The 24980-nt window shown below is 45.0% G+C and overlaps 1 protein-coding gene across 6 annotated transcripts in view; it reads right to left on the minus strand.

Moving 5' to 3' along the window:
• PSD3 (pleckstrin and Sec7 domain containing 3) overlaps positions 1 to 24980 on the minus strand; it is a 176066-nt gene that overhangs the window by 121334 nt on the left and 29752 nt on the right. Inside the window, exons 1-2 of one of the 6 annotated variants that reach the window (XM_053371464.1) lie at positions 23231 to 23345; positions 15786 to 15897 (exon numbers count right to left, since the gene is read on the minus strand). In XM_053371464.1, coding sequence (XP_053227439.1) covers positions 15786 to 15897; positions 23231 to 23251 — 133 coding nt within the window. In that variant the 5' untranslated portion in view covers positions 23252 to 23345. Of the gene's footprint in view, positions 1 to 3615; positions 3662 to 9755; positions 9859 to 15785; positions 15898 to 23230; positions 23495 to 24980 lie in introns of those variants that run through there. The other 5 variants (XM_053371465.1, XM_053371463.1, XM_053371469.1 and 2 more) reach the window with 5 other exon arrangements.

The following is a 24980-nucleotide window of genomic DNA, read 5'->3' on the forward strand; positions in this document are numbered from 1 at the left end:
GTATTATGTGCCATAAATGTTAGAAGACATAGCTAACCCCAATGCTGCTTAGGATAGTAGGTTTACCTTTTTCTTCTTCCAGATGGCTGAAAACTGAACTACTCAGCAAGCCAACAAGGCAGATCTCCCAAAGGAGATCAGCACTCAGTAGCACCCATTGTTCAGATTCAATAATGGCTTCGATTGTTTATAAACAGAAGCAGCAGAGTCCCTCTCCTGAGTAGCAAGTTTAAAGGATGCTTTCTTGATCGGCAAAATACCAAAGCATTGCTCAAAGGACAGAAAACTGCTATTCAGTTTCTAGATTGCTCGGCATCCTCTTTACACTTGCGTATAATGCTTCTTGAGTGTTCGGTGTCCTTAGATACAGTTTCTCAGTAACCCATGGAACAATGGCTTAAGGAGAGTCTAGGCAGCTTGCCCAAATGTGTGCTTGCCACAGCCCTTCACCTTCCCCCAGGTGGGAGAAGAGGGGCCTTGCTCTCGTCTGTAACATCATGAGGCTCTTCAATGGCACCTTGAGTAGTTCTGATGCCCACGGCAACCACAGAGGGATGCCCCGTTCCACTCACGAGCTCCAGTCTGGGTCTAGGCTGGGGTAGAGGCTCTCTCTGGGACAGTCTCCGACACACTCAGAAAGAACCGTCTTCTCACTAATCCCTTCCATTGCTTTTCTTCAAAAAGTCTTTCCCCCTTCCGTCCCTCCAACATGCTTCCCAACGCCACCCAACAGGATTCCAGACATTTCTCCCCCAACTCTCTCGGGCTCAGGTCTGGAAATTTGCAAGTGAAGGAAGCAGCTTGCCAAAGAATGAATTTCAGGGGAGAAGAGTTCCACTTCAGGCCAGGCTTCCCCCAACCTAGGGCTGAGGTTGGGGAGCTATATTCCAAAAAATCTAGAGCGCACAAGGCTGAAGAAGGCTGGTCTAGACACTCTTGCTATCTGGCTTAATGTGCAAATAACTTATATTGTAATTCATGTATTCCATGGATCAGTACTTATTCAGTCACATATGCCTCAACCTTCAGTCAGATGTGTACAGCTTAACACCTGTGTTTACCACACTAGCGAGATCTAGGCCCTAGTGGGGCCATAGCAGAGGCAAAATTTAAAGTAGGGCATTCCCGCTTTATAGCTCAGTGGCCGAGCCACTAAGTGCTGATTGGCAGCCTGTTGACAGGTGGTCCAGGCCACTAAGTGCTGATTGGCAGCCTGTTGACAGGTGGTCCAGGCCACTAATTGCTGATTGGCAGCCTGTTGACAGGTGGTCCAGGCCACTAAGTGCTGATTGGCAGCCTGTTGACAGGTGGTCCAGGCCACTAAGTGCTGATTGGCAGGCTGTTGACAGGCGGCTTCCTTTGCCTTTTCCCAGAGCCATGTGTCCAATAGCTGCTATAGGACAACTGAACAATTGTCGCTTAGGAAACAATTCAAGTGGACCTGAGGTCACATTGACACAATCACTGGTGGTGAGACAATGGCCACTCAGGCGGTCATATAATTTTGCATCCTGCCTGCTGCAGGTGAATTTTCACTGCCAATTAAAAAATCTCCAGCTGTATCTGAAACAGGGTGGTTTAGTCTTCTGTTAGGAAATGAGGAAACCCCAAAAGAGAAAACCACAGGCTAGAGGTAAGGCTTCAAGAGCTAGTGCAGATCTAAATCTGTCCTGCACAATAACCATGGAACCCCTAAGCCCAATCCTTGGGTTCCTAAAGTATGGTTTACGGACTTTGGTAGGAATGGCAGTCCATCCAGGTGGTCTATGAAAGGTTGTGGAAGAGCAGTCAAGAATACTTTACTTGGCCTTATTTTTTTCTGACAATAGTGATCAGTGGCTTTTAACCTGGACTGGATTTATCAAGCAGGGTAAAAGGGTTCTGGCCTAGAAACCCATTACAGTGGTACCTCGGGTTACAGACGCTTCAGGTTATAGACGCTTCCCAGAAATAGTACCTCAGGTTAAGAATTTTGCTTCAGGATGAGAACAGAAATCGCGCAGCAGCGGCGCAGCAGCGGCGCAGCAGCGGCGCAGCAGCGGCGGGAGGCCCCATTAACTAAAGTGGTGCTTCAGGTTAAGAACATTTCAGATTAAGAACGGACCTCCAGAACAAATTAAGTTCTTAACCTGAGGTACCACTGTATTTCCATATTACGGTGCTGGTGCAATCAACCATTTCCCAAAAAAGGGGCTCTGATTCCATAAGAGAGCTGGCTTTTTGTTTTGTTTTGTTTTATGACAATGGGGCTAAAGGGGTGGGGAGTGTATTAAGTGGTCTGCCAAGCCCTCTGGCAATTTTTAAATGGTCCAGAAAACCATGAGATTTCAGAACTGCTGCTCTAAGCATTATATGAGATAGAACAAAACCAAAGTCATAAGATTCAGAGACTGATTTCCACTCATACCACTAGCAGTCGGCACTTTTCAACGCCTCTTCAATATAATCTTGTAGTTGAGAGGCTGAGCTATGAATCATTAAAGCTCCAGATTTGGATCACGGCTCATCCACAAACTCACACGGCAGCCTGATTCCATCAGCCCACCCTAGCGCAAAATGGGAATAATTCCACCTCACAGGGTAGTTGTAAGAATAACGTAACAATAGGAAGCCCTCTGAAATACTCGACAGCACCAAGCAGGTGTTAGCACTGATATAATTACCGATAGCTGAAATGTATGGTAGCATTAAAAAAAAAAAGGACAGTTTACCACTTGTCAATCAGGAGCAACAAGCAAATGCCAGCCTCACTTTCAATTTCTAATTTCACTTGCAAATGAACTTATGGGAGGATTAAAGCTGTGCTCTGGCTTCGCTGTGCTAGCTGTAATGCGATTATTCTTTAAAAGTCTGCCCGCTCTCTTCTTTAAAAGTCCTCTGCTACCCATCTAAGAGCGCCTCATTCTATTCAGGTACAAAAGCTTTTTTTAAAAGTGTTCCAAGCTCTTTAAGAGAAACTCCTCCCTCGTTCCCATCAAGCCACACAGCATCATGTCTTGTTCAACGAGCATATCACGTCAATCCTCCACTCACCCACCCTCCCCGGCCCGACAGCCCAATATAACTGCCTCACAAACAAGACCAGTAAAAGGAACACAGCTACAACATTTTAGGTGCCACTCCATGGAAGAAAACCAGAGAAATCATGCATATTGAAAAGGAACTGGGTAAATCTCCCTTCCCGCCTCCCAGGTAAACCCTTTAGCCGTTTATCTCTTCCCCCTCCCAACTTAAGTTTTATTTCTTTCTGGTAAACATATTTATGCCTTGAGGTATAAGACTGCATGAGAAAGCTGAGCCAGTGCAGCGAATATAGCCTGGAAGCAGCTGGCGTCTTTCCTGATGACGGGGGCTTTTAAGAATCCAAAAACTTAATTGAGCATTGGAATAAATATGATCTATATGTCACTGGTTAAAAAGCCAAAGGGAGACCGTCGGCTGAATGCCTGAAACTAGCTCGGGAAGCAAAGCACATTCATAGACCTCCCCCCGCAGAAAATGAGTGCTCTTTTACACACACATTTGTGGGTGCGTGAGTTTGCGCGTGTCCCTAAATCCCTATCATCTCCCTGAACAAATAAGATATAATTTTGTTGAACAGAGGCTACTACTCACAGAGATTACTGTAGCTCCAGCAGTTACCCATTGGTCAATGAAAACACACAGATCATCAGTTTATCTAATAAGGATGCAAGCTTAATTCAATTGCTGCCGTTCTAAGTCAACTGGATTTCAGAATAGTTTCAAATTTCCTGGCGGTGGCGGCAGCGGCAGCAGCCCGTTGCCCTGCATTGCACACAGTGATGTAAATGGAAGCATTCTGAGCATTATGAAACTGGAGAAAGGACTGCAGTCTCATTCCAGCTATGGCTGAAGATGAGTCCACCTCAGCAGCTTGTAGCAGAATAGCTACAGTAAGCTTTTCTTAAAATAAAAATAAAAATCAAGATCTACTGTCTGGATATGATTTTTGCAGCCGACATTAATGATTAATGAGAGTTAATTTTATTCCTTGTTAGGCGTCACCGTAAAGCAAAAACCAAATAAAAGCAAGGAGGAGAAGTTCCGGTGCATTAATACCAGTGACACAGCAACGCACACACAATCAATGATGGCACGCCGTAATTGAGCATTTTCTTTTATGGATTTACAAATGAAAGCAAGCTCACCATGCTTGTCTGCTGCTTTTATATGATGTCTATTCCGGTTCTGAATATTTTTTTACAATATAGGTGGCCCCCCCCCCGTGCTATGCATACATGTGCACACAGAATTCAGGATAGTCAGGGCAATGTATATTCCAGGACTTTGCAGGGAGCAAAGGGGAAAACTGCTAAAGACAATACAGTGGTACCTCGGGTTACATACACTTCAGGTTACAGACTCCGCTAACCCAGAAATAGTGCTTCAGGTTAAGAACTTTGCTTCAGGATGAGAACAGAAATCGGGCTCCGGCGGTGCGGCAGCAGCAGGAGGCCCCATTAGCTAAAGTGGTACCTCAGGTTAAGAACAGTTTCAGGTTAAGTACGGACCTCCGGAACGAATTAAGTACTTAACCTGAGGTACCACTGTACTGAGCATAGAATATCAGCTATCTTCTTATAAAAAAATCACACACTCACACTCAAGTATCTTTCCTTCATGACTTCACAAAAATATACTTGAATTAGCCTGGTTTGCATGTCACAATAGACCATAGTTAAATGCAAATTATGTTTACTATAAATGAGAAACATGCAGGGGCATGCTGCTGAAAAATCCTCACTGGGCTCTTCTCCAGCTGCTGCGCCATCAGGAAACAAGCCAGATGTTGGCTTGTCATGTCCAAACCCAGGCCTCATGATTTGTTTCTCTCTCATGAGTGGTAACCAAAGTTTGTTCTTGTCTTAGCATTTGCAGTTTGTTTGGGGAGAAACAGACCGTGATCCTGGGTTTTGACAATCAAAGATGACAACAGCAGAAGGAGCAGCAGATAAGCACAATAATTTGTCAGTAGCATGTACCAGCATGCTTTGCGGTCACAGTAAACCATGGTTTGCTTTTAACTACCGTATTTTTCGCTCTATAAGACGCACCAGACCACAAGACGCACCTAGTTTTGGGAGGAGGAAAACAAGAAGAAGAAAAATTCTGAATCTCAGAAGCCAGAACAGCAAGAGGGATCGCTGCACAGTGAAAGCAGCAATCCCTCTTGCTGTTCTGGCTTCTGGGATAGCTGCGCAGCCTGCATTTGCTCCATAAGATGCACACACATTTCCCCTTACTTTTTAGGAGGGAAAAAGTGAGTCTTATAGAGCAAAAAATACGGGTTCTCGAGTGTGACTCAAGAACTAGGCTATACTGTGAGCCATGTAAAGCTCCATGCTTCACTTCATAAGTAACCAGACCAGAGTACAGTATGCAGAGTTGTAAAGCATACACAAAAACAATTTGGCATAATTATAAAGGCTATACAGGATGCAGTTGTCTTATCACAAAACTTCAATGTTGTTAGCACAAAGGGGAGAACCCCTCCCAATTTTGTGATTTAAAACAAGAACATCAGGGTAATTCAAATGCTGTCACCCAGGTGCCTATCGGAAGCCCACAGCTGAACATCAGGGTAATCCAAAAGCTACAAATGGATCTCAATTAATAAGCAGCAAAAAGTGAACATTACTAATCTGTATGTGAGAGAATCTCAGCCAGATAATTTAAGCGGGACAAAGGAAGCCTGACTGTGGAATACAACTTAATGGGAAGTAAAACAGGAACTACGTTATTTATTTGCATACTGACTGTTTATAGTCGCTCCATAATATGGTTTCACTTGGTGGTTCACAAAGGAAATACAGAAGAAGAAGAAAAACATTAACAGCTACTAAAACCACAATCAAAACAAATGTTTTGCCTATCGTTTTGCCTTTCATCTGTTTTAATTACACCCATTCATTGACTAAAATATTTTAGCATTAATTAAAAACTGCAGTTACTGATGTAACATTTTACTATAATTTATTAGGATTACTGTATTTCATTGTGGGAAATTACAGGAAAGCCGGTTTGCTACAATTTGCAAATTCAACTAGAACGTAAGATAAGCCCTGCTGGCTTCAGAGAATGGCCCATGTAGTCCAGTACAGTGGTACCTCGGGTTGAGAACTTAATTCGCTCCGGAGGTCTGTTCTTAACCTGAAACTGTTCTTAACCTGAAGCACCACTTTAGCTAATGGGGCCTCCCACTGCTGCCGCGCTGCCAGAGCACGATTTCTGTTCTCATCCTGAAGCAAAGTTCTTAACCCGAGGTACTATTTCTGGGTTAGCGGAGTCTGTAACCTGAAGTGTCTGTAACCTGAAGCGTATGTAACCCGAGGTACCACTGTATCCCATTCTCACAGTGGCCCCCCCTGATGCCTATTAGAAGCTCGCAGTTAAACAATCACAAACATTGCCAGCTTGCCTTTTTGACACATACTTGTGCGTCACGCAGGATAACTTGAGCAAAGGGTCCATAAGGAATTTTGTTCTTATCAAGTAACTGTGTGGTGTTGCCCTCTGGAAGCCAGACGTGGTCAGTTGCAACACAGAGGCCAGAGAGGGAACTGAGGCTCAAAGCAGGCAAGAGGATATTTACCCAAACACATGCGCGCTGCCAGGGGCATAGGAAGGGTGGGGGGGTACGGTCCGCCCCGGGTGTCATCCTTGAGCGGGGTGACAAAATGGCACACCGCGGCGGTCGACACTGCCTGCAGCTCGCAGGAGCCGCACATCTCTGCTGGGAGTGATGTGGTGGCTCGGGGCCCTGCGCTGCCTGAAACAGCAGCGTGGGGCTTGCATCCACCAGGCGGACTCCGTGGGCAGCTCACTACACCACCCCCGGGGGCGGCTCACCCCACTCACACCGCTCCGGGTGCTGGAGCAGCTAGCTACGCCCCTGTGTGCTGCTTTGGGCTACGAAGTGTTGAGTGGGATGGGAGAGTTGGAAACAATGCCAATGTATTTCACATCTGGCAATCAATGTGCCGCCCCTTTGGTTTCTAAAATGCCCGGGACACAAATTTTCACGGCCCTCTAGCAGCTACAGTGGCTCATTTACCAAAAGTAATGTATTTAGTGTTAACTCTGGAAATGTATACAGTGGTACCTCGGGTTAAGAACTTAATTCATTCCGGAGGTCCGTTCTTAACCTGAAACTGTTCTTAACCTGAGGTACCACTTTAGCTAATGGGGCCTCCCGCTGCCACCATGCCGCTGCCGCACAATTTCTGTTCTCATCCTGAAGCAAAGTTCTTAACCCGAGGTACTATTTCTGGGTTAGCAGAGTCTGTAACCTGAAGCGTCTGTAACCCAAGGTACTACTGTACTCAATTTGGACCAAACGAAGCCCCCTAGAGAAAATACAATGCTTCCTTCCTTCCATTTTCTGCAACCATATCCTGAATCAGGTGTGAGTGCCATTCCCCAAACCCAAGAATATGTTTTAGAAAAGAGGAGTGAGGCAGCCCGGACTTCCTGAAGCCATTTGCCCAACTGCTTGAGCGACCGGAATTCTCAACAGCATTCTGAGTGTTGCAGTAAAGCTCCTCAGTGAGACGTAACCAATCAGAGTAAAGCGATTTGCATTAATATATTAATGTAAAAACACACACATCCCATTAGCCAAGCTGCAAATAACCAAATCTCTCTGTAATGATTGGCTACGATAATCCTGCAGCTCTCCTGACAAACCTTTTCAGGATTTGTTCCAAGCCATTTGCTCATGACAAAGAAATCATCACCTCCGGAATGGGGGGAGGCTGTCACTCCAGCAACCGTGCCATTTGAGACAAAACCACAGTTTATATGGGAGGAGCGGAAAGTGGTCTACGTATGGTAAGTACACGGGAGGTAGCTTTGCAGATGATCACGCTATCCTGAAAAAATGATGGTACAGATGACATCTCTTTTTGCAGTCCTCCAGCATCATAAACATGGTTATGAAGCCTATAGCACATATTAAAATCTGTATATAAAACCACAACATCTCCAATGGAAAATATACTGTGGAGTGGAGATGGGCAAAAGGGTTCATTAGCTACTTTAGAGGTGCCACTTTACAGCATTAACCTTATGGACAGAATTACTTTGCTACAGGGAGAAAATGCCAGTAATAGGGCTCTAATCTTCTGTAAGTCCCACTGAATTCAGTGGGGCTTTCTTCTAAGTGGACGCACACAGGATTATGCAGTCAAAATTAAGTGTCTGAAGAACACAAGCACACAAAACACTATTTTCTCCTAACTACTGTGAGGGTATATAGCTTGGACATTGAAACAACTGCTTTTGAAAGAACAAATCTGCTAGGACCCAGATGCTCTGTTTCTGTTGATGGTATCAACTGCAAAAAAAACAACACACACACACACCCAAAAAAACAGTCTGACAAGCAAAGGAGAGAGAAAAGAGAAATAAAACATTAGGAAAGGGAGAAAATATGAAGGAAAAAGTTTCCGTCTGGAAACGTCCACTGGCGCAGAATTCGGTAGCCAGGTTGCTCACTTAGGCAAGAGGCATGCGATGGCAGGAGAGGAGAATTTGGGGACATGAGAAATAGTGAGACTGGGAGATGTCTCTGTTCACCCGGGAACTTAGCTCATAACTGGGGTCAAAGGGTACAACGAGAAGCCCATATTGGTGTTAGAACTTTTCATATGGTTCGGTACAATTTGTCCTTTTTATTATCGTTCTCAGTCAATTAATGTTCTATATATTTTTGGTGCATTTTAAATCCTGTATCCAGTGTTAGAAACTAGGTATATAAGCTAGGCGCCAAATGGCTCCTTAAACCAGGCTTACAGTCGCTAAAACTAGAATGCCTAGTTGCCATTTGGGGGCCAGGCGGCGCAAAAGTCGTATTTTTCCACATGACTTTTTGGTTCCCGAAATTCGTTGCGATTGTGCAAATAAAATACAATGGATAGACTTCTACAGGATGTGTTACTAGTGTGTGAAAACAGTCAAGATCCAAGGATCCTCAGGCATGTACCTCCAGATGGTAGAGACGTCAGGCGCCATCTTGGCATCCGGGCATCTTTGCTTGGTTGCAAGTGGCCAATAGCAACTTGTGAATTTCGAACAAAGCCTGTATCATGTATGTTTTTAAAACTGTACATCACTTTGAGACATTTTTGGAGTAAGCAATGAATAAATGTAATAAGTAAAATCATAATAATAGCCAAATGGGTGTCTGGCCCAAGTCTGTTTCAGAAACAAAGAACCGTAAGAAGGGAGAACAAGCGGTGTTGAAGATTCCCACCAACAGTTAGTGCCTTAATAGCAAGATGAGAAGGCACACAGACCACTTGCTTATTTTCTCCCACTGTGGCAAGATGTACAGTGGTACCTCGGGTTACATATGCTTCAGGTTACAGACGCTTCAGGTTACAGACTCCGCTAACCCAGAAATAGTACCTCAGGTTAAGAACTTTGCTTCAGGATGAGAACAAAAATCGTGCTCCGGCGGCACGGCAGCAGCAGGAGGCCCCATTAGCTAAAGTGGTGCTTCAGGTTAAGAACAGTTTCAGGTTAAGAACGGACCTCTGGAACGAATTAAGTACTTAACCCAAAGTACCACTGTATTGTACTTTTTTCGAAATTCTAGCAATTATGAATAAAGTTGTATCTATACATCTAAACAAGCATTTGCGAATCTGTGTCCTCTTTTCGATGTCAAAGTGCCACCACCCCAGTACTGCCCGACTGTGCAAAGGCCCCACCTTCTCAATTCACAGCCTCACCAGTGAACATTGATCTTCACCGATTATCATGTAAAGCTTTGATAGAGCTACTGAGGAATGCTTGCAGCTCTAAACTTGAGGCCTGCGTGGAAGCAAGTGGGCCCTGAACAAAACGACAACCAAAAACAAATTTAAAACACGTGCACAAACTTTGCTTCTGGGCTTCTGCGTGCTAATTAACTTGTCGTTTTTGCAAAGCCAGAACAGCATAGGATACTTTGTGCTAATTCATAAGGGACCTTTCTGACAACTCAAATGTCTGCAGGTGGCATCAAATTGGGGAGGTGGGTTCACATATTTAGAGAACACCATGCCCTTCTTAATCACATGCCTCTTTAAACTCTTTGGCAATATCTGAGCTAATATTTTCATGGCTAAACCTTAATAAGCAGAGCTCCACGTTTTAATCAAATAATCAGTGCGGCTAATCACCTTAAAGAATTAATTGCAGATTAAAACCGATCACAAAATTAAGCCGGGGGGCCAATAACAAATGAAAGCTCTAGGTCTTTGAATTCTTGCAGGACCTTCAAGATGCAAGATTGAAGGAGAAGATGCATCCGTTTCAGATCCAATGAAAAAGAAACTTGAAAACAGAAGAAGAAGAAGAAGAAGAAGAAGAAGAAGAAGAAGAAGAAGAAGAAGAAGAAGAAGAAGAAGAAGAACAACAACAACAACAACAACAGTGGGCCTGAGAGACTTCAGAGAAGTGTGACTAGCCCAAGGTTACCCAGCAGCTGCATGTGGAGGAGCAGGGAATCGAACCAGGTTCACCAGATTACGAGTCCACTGCTCTTAACCACTGCACCACGCTGGCTCTCCTCCTTGCAAAGCTGTCACATAGCTTGTTGTTCCGGGTGAAACTACTAATTTTTTTCTGCTAACGACAACCACAGTAGAACATCGGAGGCATACAGCTCATTTCCCCAGCAGGCATCTATCACAAATAACTGGTATTCCCTATTTCATCCCCATTTTTGCCTTTGACGGACGGTTTGTTAAAAAAAACGTTAAAAAAAAACCATGGCATCTTAGGGATCAGAAGATTTATTGTAGTGTTTAGCTTTCACAGAATAGAGTCTCTGGGTGTTGACAACATTTTGTTCCTAGTGAGTTGCTAGTAGAGCTGCCATTTGGAGATTTATCTCCTTCTTCAGGGCCTAAATTTGAGGGGGGAATGGATGTCTCTTGGTGGGGAATATGTGGCCCCTGCAGCTGTTGCTTAGACCAAACTTCCATCAGCCGCAGCCAAGACCAGAGCGGATTTAGGGGGGCAAAATCCCCCCTAAAGTCACACTGGGCAAAGAGCCTTGGGGGGCACTGCAACTATGATTTAGAATGGATAGAGAGAAGTGAGGGCAGCAGGTTTGGGCATCACACAGAGCACCAGTTGAAATATGAGACCCCAACTCTGCCACGGGCAGCACAGGGTAGTTGGGAATTGCAATCCAAACCAACTGGATTGGCTACAGGTTGGCACAGGCTGCAGTGCATAGATAACCATTTAACAAACTGCAGCAGCGGAGGTGTATTAAGATGGCATACTTTATGGCATTCAGTATGGAGAAGGAAATATACAGAGATATGTACACATACCTAAGGGACGTGGGTGGCACTATGGGTTAAACCACAGAGCCTAGGGCTTGCCGATCAGAAGGTCAGCGGTTCAAATCCCGGTTACGGGGTGAGCTCCTGTTGCTCGGTGCCTGCTCCTGCCAACCTAGCAGTTTGAAAGCACGTCAAAGTGCAAGAAGATAAATAGGTACAGCTCCGGCCAGAAGGTTCGCCAGAAGCGGCTTAGTCATGCTGGCCACATGACCTGGAAGCTGTCTGCGGACAAATGTTGTCTCCCTTGGCCAGTAAAGCGAGATGAGCACCACAACCCCAGAGTCGTCCGCAGCTGGACTTAACGGTCAGGAGTCCCTTTCCCTTTTACACATACCTAGCCACACTTCAAGCACATTGGCTTGAGTTTAGAATCAGTCCTGAAGTGAATAGTGAATTTCAGCGGTATAGATATTAGAATTCATAACAACAGTCTAAGTCTAGCCATTGATATATAGTTCCCTCCATCACCTGTAAGTCTATGAGATACTATTGGGGAGCGGGGATCCTTAAGCAGTTAATCAGTACAGCTAGTAAATTAATCAACCAAAATTTAATCTGATTAATTGGTGAGTGGGGGGGTAATCTTTATTGGTGGAAGTCAAAGTTGAGGGTACACCTTTTATTTTCTTTCTGGTCTGCATTAGTGCTAGTGTCTTACTGTAACAGAGCATGAAAAAAATATTCTAGATCCCCTTTCTTGCAAAGTGAGAGCTTTGGTTTATTAAGTTTTCTTTTTAAATTGTTTTTATTAAAGATTATCTTGGGTTACAAAAGTACATACCGTATTTTTTGCTCTATAAGACTCACTTTTTCCCTCCTAAAAAGTAAGGGGAAATGTGTGTGTGTGTTATGGAGCGAATGCAGGCTGAGCAGCTATCACAGAAGCCAGAACAGCAAGAGGGATCGCTGCTTTCACTGCGCAGCGATCCCTCTTGCTGTTCTGGCTTCGGAGATTCAGAATATTTTTTTTCTTGTTTTCCTCCTCCAAAAACTAGGTGCGTCTTGTGGTCTGGTGCGTCTTATAGAGCGAAAAATACGGTACATCGTCTCTATTTTCAGACCATAAAGTCCTTTCTGCAGTTGTAAGTTTATTGCACTTTCTTCAAGGGCATCTATATTGTTTGGCTCATACGGAAAGAAAGCAGTCAATCCGCTAAGAGGCAGGTGACTGAGTACAAAATTCTTTAGTCAGTTGGCATCCCTTCTATTAAGTAATCTAATCGTATCTCTTTTCACCTCCACCATGAGATTATGTGGACTGAATGCTATGATGACTGCACTACTAATGTGAGCAATACTCTGGGTTTCTTGAATAAAGACTGTTCCATAAACAAATATGGGTTTTTTATTTTTTTAAAAAACCTTCTTGACACGAGCCAAGTTCTACAAGTCAGTAAATGTTTCTTATGAGGCACTTCAAGAGTTTTCCTCACTTGAAACGCCAACGCTTGGGAACTTTCACTAATGAATCAATGGCCCCTTTCTTCTCCCACCGCTCGAAATAAAAGATCCTTTAGTTTTCCTCTTTCTTCTGTTTCCTAAAAGAGCGAGGATGGGACTGGGTGAGAGAGAACCTTCTTCCCCAGGTCTGCCAAAATTAGCCTAATGTGCAAACACAGACACAAACCACCACCTAGAATTACCGTATTGGCCTGAATATAAACCTCACTTTCCCCCCAAATTCCGACCGTGAAAAGTTAAAGTGCAGCTTATATTATCAACCTTACAGTATGCAACCAGGAGCGTGCAGCAAACAGCACCAGGAGCGCGGCAAAGCGGTGCCCGCCCCGTACGTAGTCCCCTGTCCTCTCCCCCAAGCCCGGGAAGGGAGAGAGTGAGGAAGGGAAAAGGCCACCAGAAACGCAGCGTGACTCCCCCCCTCCCAGTATGCAGCCAGGAGCAGCGAGGAATGGAGCAGCTTATATTCAGGTATTTTCCCCCCCCCCTTCAATTTTAAAGGTGCGGCTTATATTCAGGTGCGGCTTATATTCGGTACTTAAAACCCCTGCCCAATGTGCAGGAGAACTGACTGAGGTCCGAGGGCACTTCCACACTGCATTTTACTGTGGACACAGCTATAGGCTCAGGATTGCTCGTTCCTGCAAGCTTTGTGTAGCATCCATGCCACATCACCCTCGCCTAAATGTTGCCCCATGTTGTTTTCCTATTTCTGCAGAATTTATTTATTTAAAAAAAAAACAAGCATGGAACTTGGAAAACTGGATTAAATGGGGGCAAAGATAGAAGAGCATTTTGATGAGGACAAACATCTCTCAGAGCTGTGAAAAACCTGGGTGCATTAGTAGCACCAAACCACTATTAACTGCCACACTGAAGTACCTGGAGAAGCAGGTTTTCCAGATCCAAGCCCCCTGCTCTTCTTACAGCAGAAGTGGATGTGTTATCAGCCAGCTATCTGTTCACATGTGACAGCTGTCCAGCTCTCTGGAGAAGTATGGGAGCGATCATTTGCTATAGCATGTCCACACGGACCCTGGTATTACCTCCAGGGTTTGCGGACTTCACAAACCATTGAGTGTAACGAGAGACGTAAGCTTATTGCACCCAATGTTCTAACCACCTTCTCTTAAAAATCAACTATCCATCACACACCTCAGTGTCTAAACAGACAGTAGTAGCACAGACGCGGTGCTCCTGCTGTTCCATTTCTGTTCCACCCTTCCCAACTTCCCTTGTGATCCTTAGCTTAACACAATCTGCAAAACAAGGTCCTGCTACTCTGCACTGCCTCTAGCACAGACTGCCAATGGTTTTCCGACAGGGGATAGGAAATGCACAGCGTTTCCCGTGTTCAGCTAACCAGTGTTTCTCAACCTGTGGGTCCCCAGATGCTGTTGGACTACAACTCCCATCATTCCTAGCCAGCATGACCAGTGGTCAGGGATGATGGGAGTTGTAGTGCAACAACATCTGGGGACCAACGTGCTGCAGGGGAAGAGGAGAGACATGGGAACCGATCATTCGGCGATGCAAGGGGCCAGCAGCTAGTCTCCAGCACCCTACCTTCTGTGACACCACTATCTTGGGTCCTCAAGAAGCCAGGCAAAATAGGTTGCCACTTCTAACTGAAGAGAGAGTCAGCTGACCTCCCAGCTTGAATATGGTCAGCTGACTCTCCAAATTCTCAGCTTCCACAATCAGAGGCAGGAATGGTCCTGAATACCAATTGCTGGAAGCCGCAGGAGGGGAGAGTGCTGCTAAGCTCAGGTCCTGCCTGCAATTTTTAACAGGGGCATCTGATTGGCCACTTTGAGAACAGGATGTTGAACTGGATAGGTTGATCCAGGAGGCTCCTCTCACATTCAGATGCTTCAGAGACTTCAGGATTCCCCTGAAGTGTGGCCCCAGCTGTTGGCATATCATTGATTAATGCAATTGATTCAGAATTTTATTTTGCCCTTATCCTTTGTTGCACACCACTCAAACATTTTCTGTTAAGTGGTACAGTGGTTCCTTGGTTTAAGAACAGCTTAGTTTATGAAGAACTTGGATTAAGAACGCTGCAAACCCAGAAGTAGGTGTTTTGGTTTGTGAACTTTGCCTTGGAAGCAGAACACGTTCCGCTTCCTGTTGAGTGTGTTCCATTTGTAAACTGAGTCCCCCACTGCTATGGGAAAGAACGCCTTGGTTTAAGAATGTTTTGGTTTAAGAATGGACTTCCGGAATGGATTAAGTTTGTAAACCAATAGTGAACCCATGCCTGCCTTTGACCTTGTGTTTGGTTCTGGCTCCCTCATGTCCTCCATTGTTGCCTTGAATCTAGACCTTCTGTTTGGCTTCAGCTCTGCACCAGCTTCTGGCCGTCTTATTGTCTGCCCAGTCTAGAGCCTGATCTCCAGCCCCATCTGTGGACCATGCCCACTGCCCTCCAAAAGGTTCAGGTAAATTCATATGAACCTTGTAGGAAGGCAGGATACAAACTATGGGGTGGGGGCTGGTTGTCCTACTGCCATATCATATATCCAGTTTGGGGTTTCACCAATCTGCTCAATTTGCCTTGGGGACTTTTCTGGGTGTGAAGAATCAGACTTCCAGTAGATCCACTCACTGCTCATCCAAGGTGGTGTGAATTGCCAGGGAGACTCTTAAGGCAGGTGGTCCTCCAGTTGTTATTAGACTACAATTCCCATCTTCCCTGACCACTGGAGATGGAGTCAAACCACAATCTTGAGGCCCACATGTCTCCATTCTTGGCTTATGTAAAGGAAATGAAGGGAGGCGATCATAATCACAGTTGAGAGACCAGGAGCTCCCTTTCCTATACCTGCCTTAATTTCAGATCAAGGATGTGTCAACACCAATATGTCTGACTTAAACAAACAAACAAATATGTATCCAGTACTGAAGGAGTGCACAATCTTGCACCCAAGAGTCAGCACTTGGGAAATGATCAACGCTTACCAGATTCTGAAATATTTTCATTTTCTGATCCACCAAATAAAAACTCATATTTGGCCTTGGCAACACTCTGAGAATGAGCCGATGCACCGTTAACCCAAACAAATGCTTCTCCCTGCAAACAAAAATAGAAGAAAAACATGTTCAGTTCACTGTGACACATTCCACTGGCAATGCTCATCTCAAAGCGGGAGTGGGATTTATTTATTTTTAAAAAACAGCAGACTGACCTTGAACACCCTGCAAAGCAAGTTCCTTGCTTATCTCCCTCTTTCTCTCTTAAACACACAGAGGGGGGTGGGTGGGAACTATTTTTGCAATGGCAAACATACACACCCCTCTCATTTCCTTGCTCTTCCGCAAAATGCTTTCCAATTATTAGTTACACAACTTATACAGCAACCCTATGCGTACTTTCTAGGGCTGAACTCACCACGGCTTACTCTTCAGTAAACATGCATAAGCTTGACCTACAAATCTCTTAAACCACATTTTTCTATTCTTATGTATACATTGTCAAAGCATATCGGATCGTCTGGGAGATAGGCACCATTTCTCTCCACCCAACGCACATCTGGACACATCACAATCTGGCACATGTTAAAAAGACGGTATACAGCCATATCTCGGGTTACAGACGCTTCAGGTTGCGCAACTTTGGGTTGCGCACCGTGCCAAACCCAGAAGTACCAGAATAAATTTTCAGAGCAGTTTTTACAGTTATATAAAAAATTACTGATTTGGTTATACTATAAGAAATACATAGACACTTAATTACAAAATTATTGTGAGATTTAATAAGCTCACTGTTTATATTTGGACAACTTTTCTGCTGTACTTTATTGGAAGGAGAAAAACAATCATTTCCTTAATAACAATTTAAACAATTTATTTAACTAAAACAATAACATCATAGCATATGCATGTTTGTTAACTGATGTGGTTAAACAATTTTTTTAAAAAAAACTTAAGACTGAGTTTTAGCACACATGAAAAAATCTTATTTCCTGATTAATAGCCTCTGGACTATAATGTAACTTAAATAGAATACTATCTTTAGAAAGATTTTTCCTTTAGAAAGATCATGGCTTTTTATCTACCCTGATAGCAATGACTCTCTGGGATTACAGACCGGGGTTTCTTCCAACCTCACCGGAAGATGTCAGGAATGGAACCTGGAACCTTCTGCAGACAAAGCTCTAGATGGACCAATGATCTGATTCAAGGCAGCTTCCTTTGTTCTTATGAAATGCCCCAGGACCATGCTATAGCTCCTTCCCATACAAGCATTGCCCAATTTCTGGAGGGCCAACGCTGGGCCACAGGGGAACCTCCTTGTCCCCCATCAACCCAACAGCATCTGAAATGCTGTTCTGCAGCATCTCCTAATCCCATCAGGTACCAAGTCTGGGTGCATATACAGCAGCCATGCCTCAACTCTTAAAGATGCCTGTTTTGACAGCATGAAACCGTAAAAGCGGGATAGCTCAGTGAATTTACAATAGGGAGGGGAAAATAAATAAGCGAGAGGCAAGGCCACAAACTTGATTCTGAGCAAGCAGAAGTTTGTGGTGGCACTGAAGATGCCCAGTGTGTTTTTCAGCTGATTTGCTGCTGCCTCTGAAGCAGGCAGTCTTCTGCAAAACTTATTCCACTGTCTTGTTACTTTAAGCTTTTAGGTGTATCTCACAGAGCTTTCGGTGGTGGCTGCCCTTCCTTTCCTTCCACCAGCGCATTAGCGGTTGCATCTCATCAGTTCCAGCAATGAGCCGGATATTCTCAGAATCTGGCTTCTCCCTTTAAAAAGTTAATGGAACTCTGAAGTCATTCAGAGCCTAAATAAGATCTGTTCTGGCAACCCTGCTTTGCGACTTCCTGTGCTGTCAAGCAATTTTATGAGGATCTTCTGGTCAGACATAGGGAGCGATAATAGGGAAGGCAGAGTGGTCTCGGCTAGGAAGCACAGAAAAGATTGTCAGGGAGTCCAGCTGCTATTTTTTTGCCTCTGCTGCTGATCTGGTGCAAACCTCAGAACAAACTACTGCTCCTCGTCTTATAATTTGGATCTTGAGGGTATGCAGGCTTTCACGAAACAAATTGGGCCGGATTGCAGCCTGTGGGTCATGACACAGTCTTTAGCTTCGCATGCCATTTATCTCACAAGGCCTGCACATAAAGACTACAGTCCTCTGACCAGTTAAATGCCCTTAAGTCACATTTTACTTGACGCTTTTCCTGCTCAGAGATCATGTGCACCGTCATATATGAAATGCTGCTCAAAAGCATGGTCAGGAAGACACTGAGGTAGTGTCACTAAAGCAGCAAACACAGGCAGAATTAATCTGAAAGTAAGTACAAGAGGGAAAGGGACGCGTGTGGTGCTGTGGGTTAAACCACAGAACCTAGGACTTGCCGATCAGAAGGTGGGCGGTTCGAATCCCTGCAACAGGGTGAGCTCCTGTTGCTCGGTCCCTGCTCCTGCCAACCTAGCAGTTCGAAAGCACGTCAAAGTGCAAGTAGATAAATAGGTACTGCTCTGGTGGGAAGGTAAACGGCGTTTCTGTGTGCTGCTCTGGCTCGCCAGAAGCGGCTTAGTCATGCTGGCCACATGACCCAGAAGCTGTACGCTGGCTCCCTCAGCCAATAAAGCGAGATGAGCGCCGGAACCCCAGAGTCGGTCACGACTGGACCTAATGGTCAGGGATCCCTTTACCTTTACCTTTAAGTACAAGTGGAACTTACAAGGACTGGGTGATAGATTAATATATTATTCAAAACCTGTTCAAAGTCCATATTGTCATATCGGTTTCATAGTTTTCGACCTGGCAATATATTGCAACTCAAGATGTGCGTGTGTGCTATACAAAAATCACAATGTAGGGTAAACTGTGAAGCCAGCCAGTGCTTCTGCCCAATTTTATCCTTATTTCAGACTTGAGATACAACAGTCTATCACGCCGTTTAGCTGGTGTTATATCACAAAGTTGAGAATCATATATTTGCCCAACCCTACTGTCTGCCTCTACATAGTTCCATCCTTATTTCAGACATCGCGTTATATCCGTATATTGCGATATTTAGCTGGTGATATATCGTGATGTCGAAAACAAGATGTCGCCCAGCCCCAGAACTTACTTCTGAGCAAACATGCATGGATTGCTCTGCATCATTATGAGTCTATAATGTAGACCCCTGGACTTCCTGGTTAACTCCTTGGCTTTCTATCTCAGTCTCATCTTCTGGCTACAATACCACCACTTCTAATTCAGATACTGAGTGCAAACAGAATTACAGTGGTACCTCTACTTACAAGCACTTCTGGTTAAATATCCTTCAGGATACGCACGCAGCAAACCCAGAAGTATTTTTCCAGGTTTCACCGCGTGCACATGTGCAGAAGCGCTCTACCGCGCGCATGCGCAGAACAGATGCCTCCGGTTGCAAAAACCTCGGAATCCGACCGGAGCTCCAGAACGGATCCCGTCCACAACCAGAGGTACCACTGTACAGCCAAAACATGGTAAGTCAAAAAACAAAGAGGTGGTATTAGCATAAACAAGATACAGGAAAGGAAGGAAGGAAGGGGGGAGGAAGGAAGGAAGGAAGGAAGGAAGGACAGCTCAGTTGGCCACAGAATGTTGGTGTCAGTTGGAAAAGAAAAATGAGAAAGGAGGTGGAGAAAAGAATGAAGTAAATATCCTGAAGGAAAGTGCATCTGGAACCTAGAAACAGGTGAAAATACACTGAAATATTTTGCAGCGGGCCTTTTGCAAGGGCTGCAATGTATGCACACAAAGTATCAAATGTGGTGACAGTAATAATAATACAACAAAACAACAACACCACAAACTGGCTTATAAGTATAAAACCAAATTTGCTAGAATAATAGCTAGAATAGAGATAGACGTGTAACCATTCAAACAACAAACATACTAAGGTGCCATGTGCAAAACAAAGCCTGAAGACACTATAAACATGGAGTGGAAAAATGTACAACTGTATCTTAACAAGTTACATGTGCAGTAAATGTTATACAGACTGGATAAATGAACCGTTCAACAAGTAGCGTAAGTCCCATCACAGAACGGCAACCCCGTGCCACCATAACGGCAAGGGTAGCACACTGGAGAATATGAAAATGTTTTTCAAAGCTGTTTTTCAAAGATTGAACCACGGGAAGGCAATCACGGGAAGGCAAATCAAAGCCACCACCTTGGTGAGAATAACGCTTCATCAGTCCAAAAAGTGATGCTGCACCTTTAACCATGTAATCATGTTCATTTATCCAGTCTGTATAATGTTTACTGCACATGTAACTTCTTAAGATACAGTTGTACATTTATTCACTCCATGTTTACAGCATCTCCAGGGTTTGTCTTGCACATGGCACCTTAGTATGTTTGTTGTTTGAATGGTTACAAGTCGATCTCTATTCTAGTAAATTAGGTTTTATACTTATAAGCCAGTTTGTGGTGTTGTTGTTTTGTTGTATTACTTTTGCAAGGGCTACCTAGAGAACAAATAATAATAATAATAATAATAATAATAATAATAATAATAATAATTTATACCCCGCCCATTTGGCTGGGCTTCCCCAGCCACTCTGGGCGGCTTCCAAAAAATATTAAAATACTGTAATACATCAAACATTAAAAGCTTCCCTAAACAGGGCTGCCTTCAGATGTCTTCTAAAAGTTTGGTAGTTGTTGTTCTCTTTGACATCTGGTGGGAGGGCGTTCCACAGGGAGGGTGCCACTACCGAGAAGGACCTCTGCCTGGTTCCCTGTAACTTGGCTTCTCGCAGTGAGGGAACCACCAGAAGGCCCTCAGTGCTGGACCTCAGTGTCCAGGTAGAACTATGGGGGTGGAGATGCTCCTTCAGATATACTGGACCGATATACTGGACCATTTAGGGCTTTAAAGGTCAGCACCAACACTTTGACTTGTGCTCGGAAACGCACTGGGAGCCAATGTAGGTCTTTCAAGACCGGTGTTATATGGTCTTGGCGGCCGCTCCCAGTCACCAGTCTAGATGTGACACACATTGTGGTGCTGCATATATTCCAAGTATTATTTAAGGGTTTCTTCTGAATCAAGTACACCAAGTGCACTGCTGACCTCAGTGGGACCAAACACCTGTACACAAGACTGGAAGAAAGGAAAGGCAAATCCAGATCATGGTAGCCAAGAGGGGCACAAACTGAATCACTGCACACTTGACACAGCCAGCATGTTGGCTGGAGCTCTCCCATGTCTTGCACTGGGGTTCCACTACAAAAGGGCACACACACATTGCTAAACACATCCTCAGGGACATGCAATAGGCAGCCACAGATCCCCATCTACTGGATATTTAAGAATCCCACCAAACGCAGCAGCAATGGCTGTGTTCCATTTGATAAATGGGTACAGGAGTCTTGCTCAGCCAGTGGACAGAATGCAGCCAGTGGATTTTTTCCCTTGTTTCTATAAAAGAAAAAACTGGAGAATCATTTATTAAAAACCTGAGGAAGGTCCGAAATCCCCCTAGGGTGAGCCAGACCCTTCACAGGACAGTTCTTCTGAGAACAGCCTTGCATTGCTCATGGGGAAAGATGTCTCCCTTAAATCAAGAACGCATGACCCAAAGTCATGTCTAAGTCAGCTGTGTGGCTGCAGCGCTTGATACTTCTTCCAGTCATTGAAAAGTTGTCAGTAAGGAGTTACACGTTGTTTTTATCAACGGCCACCCTCAACAAAAGTTCTCTCTTTCACAGTAGTGCCTTTAATGTAGTCCAGACTTTTTGGGAGCTATTGCAGGAAATTCCCCAGGTTCATCATTGCAATGTGTTAAACTGAGCCTGATCTCTGGAACTAAAAATAGGTTTCAAGCAATCAGATGAAACAGAAAAGAGTGCACTCTCTCGCTCTCTCTCTCTCTCTCACACACACACACACACAGAGCACTCTTTTGCATATAATTAGAATGAACTGGGACAGATGCAGGCTGTCAACCAACTAAGAATGGGGGAGTAAAGACCATATGGGACAAAGACCTGCGGCAGTTATAAGATGTATGGCCCAAGTGTGCCCAGATGTCAAGACACAGAAATGCGTCCTTTAATTAGCTACATAAACTGAGCTGTATCCAAATGTTAGTCATACTCAGAACAGACCCGCTGAGATTGAACGGGCACTGCTAATAACTTAGGTCTATTAATTTCAACGGGTTAACTCTGAGTGGAACATAAGTTGGCTACAGCCCAGTTAACCTAACAATTACCAGTGTTGTAGATATGCGCCTAAAGACCTAGATGCTATGCTAAATACAAAGGGACAGGCCCCGTCCCAATACATGCGCACTGAAAAATAAGTCCCATTGAGTTCAGTGGGATTTATTCCTGGTTAAGCAGGAAAAGGATTGCAGCCCTAGAGAACAAAGTTACAAAACTGGAGGAAGAGAAAGTCAAAGCGACGACCAAAGCAAATTAGATGCAAAAACATGCCAACTTGCAACTTTGTTTTGGCTGTCGAAGCATTTCCATTATAATTTTAGTGGCCTGTGCAGTTTTTATCCACAGGTGCTAAATATCAAAAGAGGCGGGGGAGAAATCACAGCCATATCGTTCTACTTTCGCTGCTCTGCTGAAACACAACGAAGCTCCGGCCTCTGGAGCATAAACATAGCAAAAAACAAAACAAAACCCAATCTTTGTTAAATACACTTCACATTAGCATCATCATCATTTACATTCCCAGTAATCTTTACAACAAGCCTGCGAGGTAGGGCAGTTCTAAACTCATGCTTCGGGGGTAGGGATGGTCAAACACAGAACAGCTTGCAGAACAGAGCTTAGAATTTAGCAGGAAACTTCAAAGCAGGGGACCTCTGTACTATTTCAAAACAGGTCTCTCGTCCTCAGGTGAGCTCAGGTGGTGGTGCTCATGGTTCCAAGCCCCACCCCCCTACGCCCCTCTTTTTCCTCACAACAACCCTGGAAAGAAAGCCAGCCTAAACACGACCGCCTTCTCCACTATACCCAGATGTCTTAGAGGAGCAGGGATTTGAGCTATGACTTTCCCCCCAGCCTAAGTAAACCGCGCTCCCCACCCTGGGAATGGAACTCGCCTGAAGACGCCGGCGCGGTTGCCAACAGAACCCCCGACAGCTTCCAAAGCACCCCAGAAATGCGTAAAAGCGCAAGGCGCATCGCCCCATATATTTCCTTTTCTCTCTCATTCATTCGCTCGCTTACACACACATCAGAAGCAGCGGGAACGGGAGAGGGGTTGGGGGGGAGACGGCTTTGCCTCGGCGGCTCCAAGCAGCGCATAAAGAGGAAACTGTTCCCAGGCAGCATTTATGTAAGAAAGCAAAACTCAGCCACGGGCGCCTGGCGTTACCAGGGCGCACGAAGAAAGGCGAAGGAATAAGGCGCGGAGCAGGGCGGGTGGCGGGACTCCCTTACCCCACCGTCGCCTCCTTCCATCTTCCATCTCCCGGCCCTCGTCCGATGAAGCTGCAACAATAGCCCGGAGTGGGTGGGTGGTCGCGTGGGGAGGGGGCTGCCTCGCCTCCCTCGCCGACGATCCCTTTGTTAGAGGCGGAGAAAGAGGGAAGCACGCCGAGGCAGGAGCGCCCGGCAGCCGAGGGTGATGCGCGGGGATTGCAACTGCTGCTCCTGCCGGCGGCCGGGAGGCGGGCATGTGCCGGGGGGGGGGGGAGAGACGGGGACCCGCGCGCGCGCGCGCGCGCTCCTCTCACGCGGCGAGGGGGCGGCGGCGGCGAGGAGTCGGCATGACAACGAGGCGGGGGGGGTAGCCGCCCGCAAGAACTTCACGCTGGGCAAGCGGCAGAAGCTCCTGCACAGGGAGGGAAGGTGAGGCGGTTCTTCTGGGCATGTGCAAAGCCCTCCGCCTCGCTCCGGTGGTGCCTCCAAGCGGCTGCACATGTGCAGTGCGGGGCAATGAAGCCGCCGGGGGAGGTTCCTTTGCCCGCACTTTGGCCGCCTGCTGAGAAAGCGCAGCTGTTCTGGCTGCCGCTGGGTCTGGCTTCGCTGAGAGGCGAAGCGAGGTCGAGGTTGGTTCGGGCGGTTCGGGTTGATGAACGGTTAAGGCTGCATTAAAATAAAAAAACCACACACACACAGACAAGTTTTATCCTAATATCTCCAAGGCGGCAGGCGAACGTGCAGCCAGGAATTTATTTAATGTTTTGATTTTGATTTGTTTTTTAATATATTTTTTATTAAATTGTCAGTTTTACAATTTAAAGTACACTCATTTTTACATCCTTAAAATATCAATGGCTATACTGGATTGTTTCGTTTCTGCAAAATGTGCAGGGATTTATGATATGTAAAATGAACCATGAAAAGAAGGGAAGGCGTTGATATTTAATGTTTTGATTTTGTGTGTCCAGGATCATAATTATTCGACCCCCGAGACAGCTCTGTATAAGGGAAGTTTGTTTAATGTTTAATTATGTTTTTATATATGTTGGAGGCCGTACAAAATGGCTGGGGGCAACCCAGTCAGATGGGTGGGGTGTGAATAGTAAAATATATTATTATTAATAATGATAATAATAATAATAATACATAGGGTGTCCCTATTTTCATCAGAGAAGTGTTGAAGGGTAGGCAGTCTGCAACAAAGGAGAATAACCAGGAATCTTTTATATCCCATTGGTATCCACTGGAATGTGATTCCAACCGATGCCCTGAATAAGCAGAGCCAGCCCTACTGTTGGGCAAAGTGAGATGTGGTGCTACAAGCAGAGATTACGGAAGATTGTTAAAGAAACAGCAAATGATTTAGGCTGCCATCCTATACTGTACTCCTATACCTGGGAGTAATCCCCAGTGAACAATGGGACTTTTGAGCAGACATGTATAATCAAATTGTGCAGTTAGTTTATTACACTTTTCCCGCCGTTTGGACTTCCTGCCTTGGCCTGTCTCTGTTTGGAAAGATCTAAGCTTTCCCCTCCCTCTGTGACATTTAGTGCCTTCTGTATCAAAAAAGAAATAAGCGCAACAGATTTGCAACAGATGAGCCAACGAAGGTAGCAGCAGTGCAGTCGTACGCCACAGGGAAGGAGAGTCATCAGCTTGTTGACACAAGTGTGACTCACTCTTACAGGCTCTAAGTATAAGAAAGACAAAAATTAATCTATGTCACATTTGTGCACAGCTATATTCTACATGCTCTCTCACT

Source organism: Podarcis raffonei, chromosome 17, assembly GCF_027172205.1.
Source record: "Podarcis raffonei isolate rPodRaf1 chromosome 17, rPodRaf1.pri, whole genome shotgun sequence".
In the NCBI taxonomy this organism is placed as follows: Eukaryota; Metazoa; Chordata; class Lepidosauria; order Squamata; family Lacertidae; genus Podarcis; species Podarcis raffonei.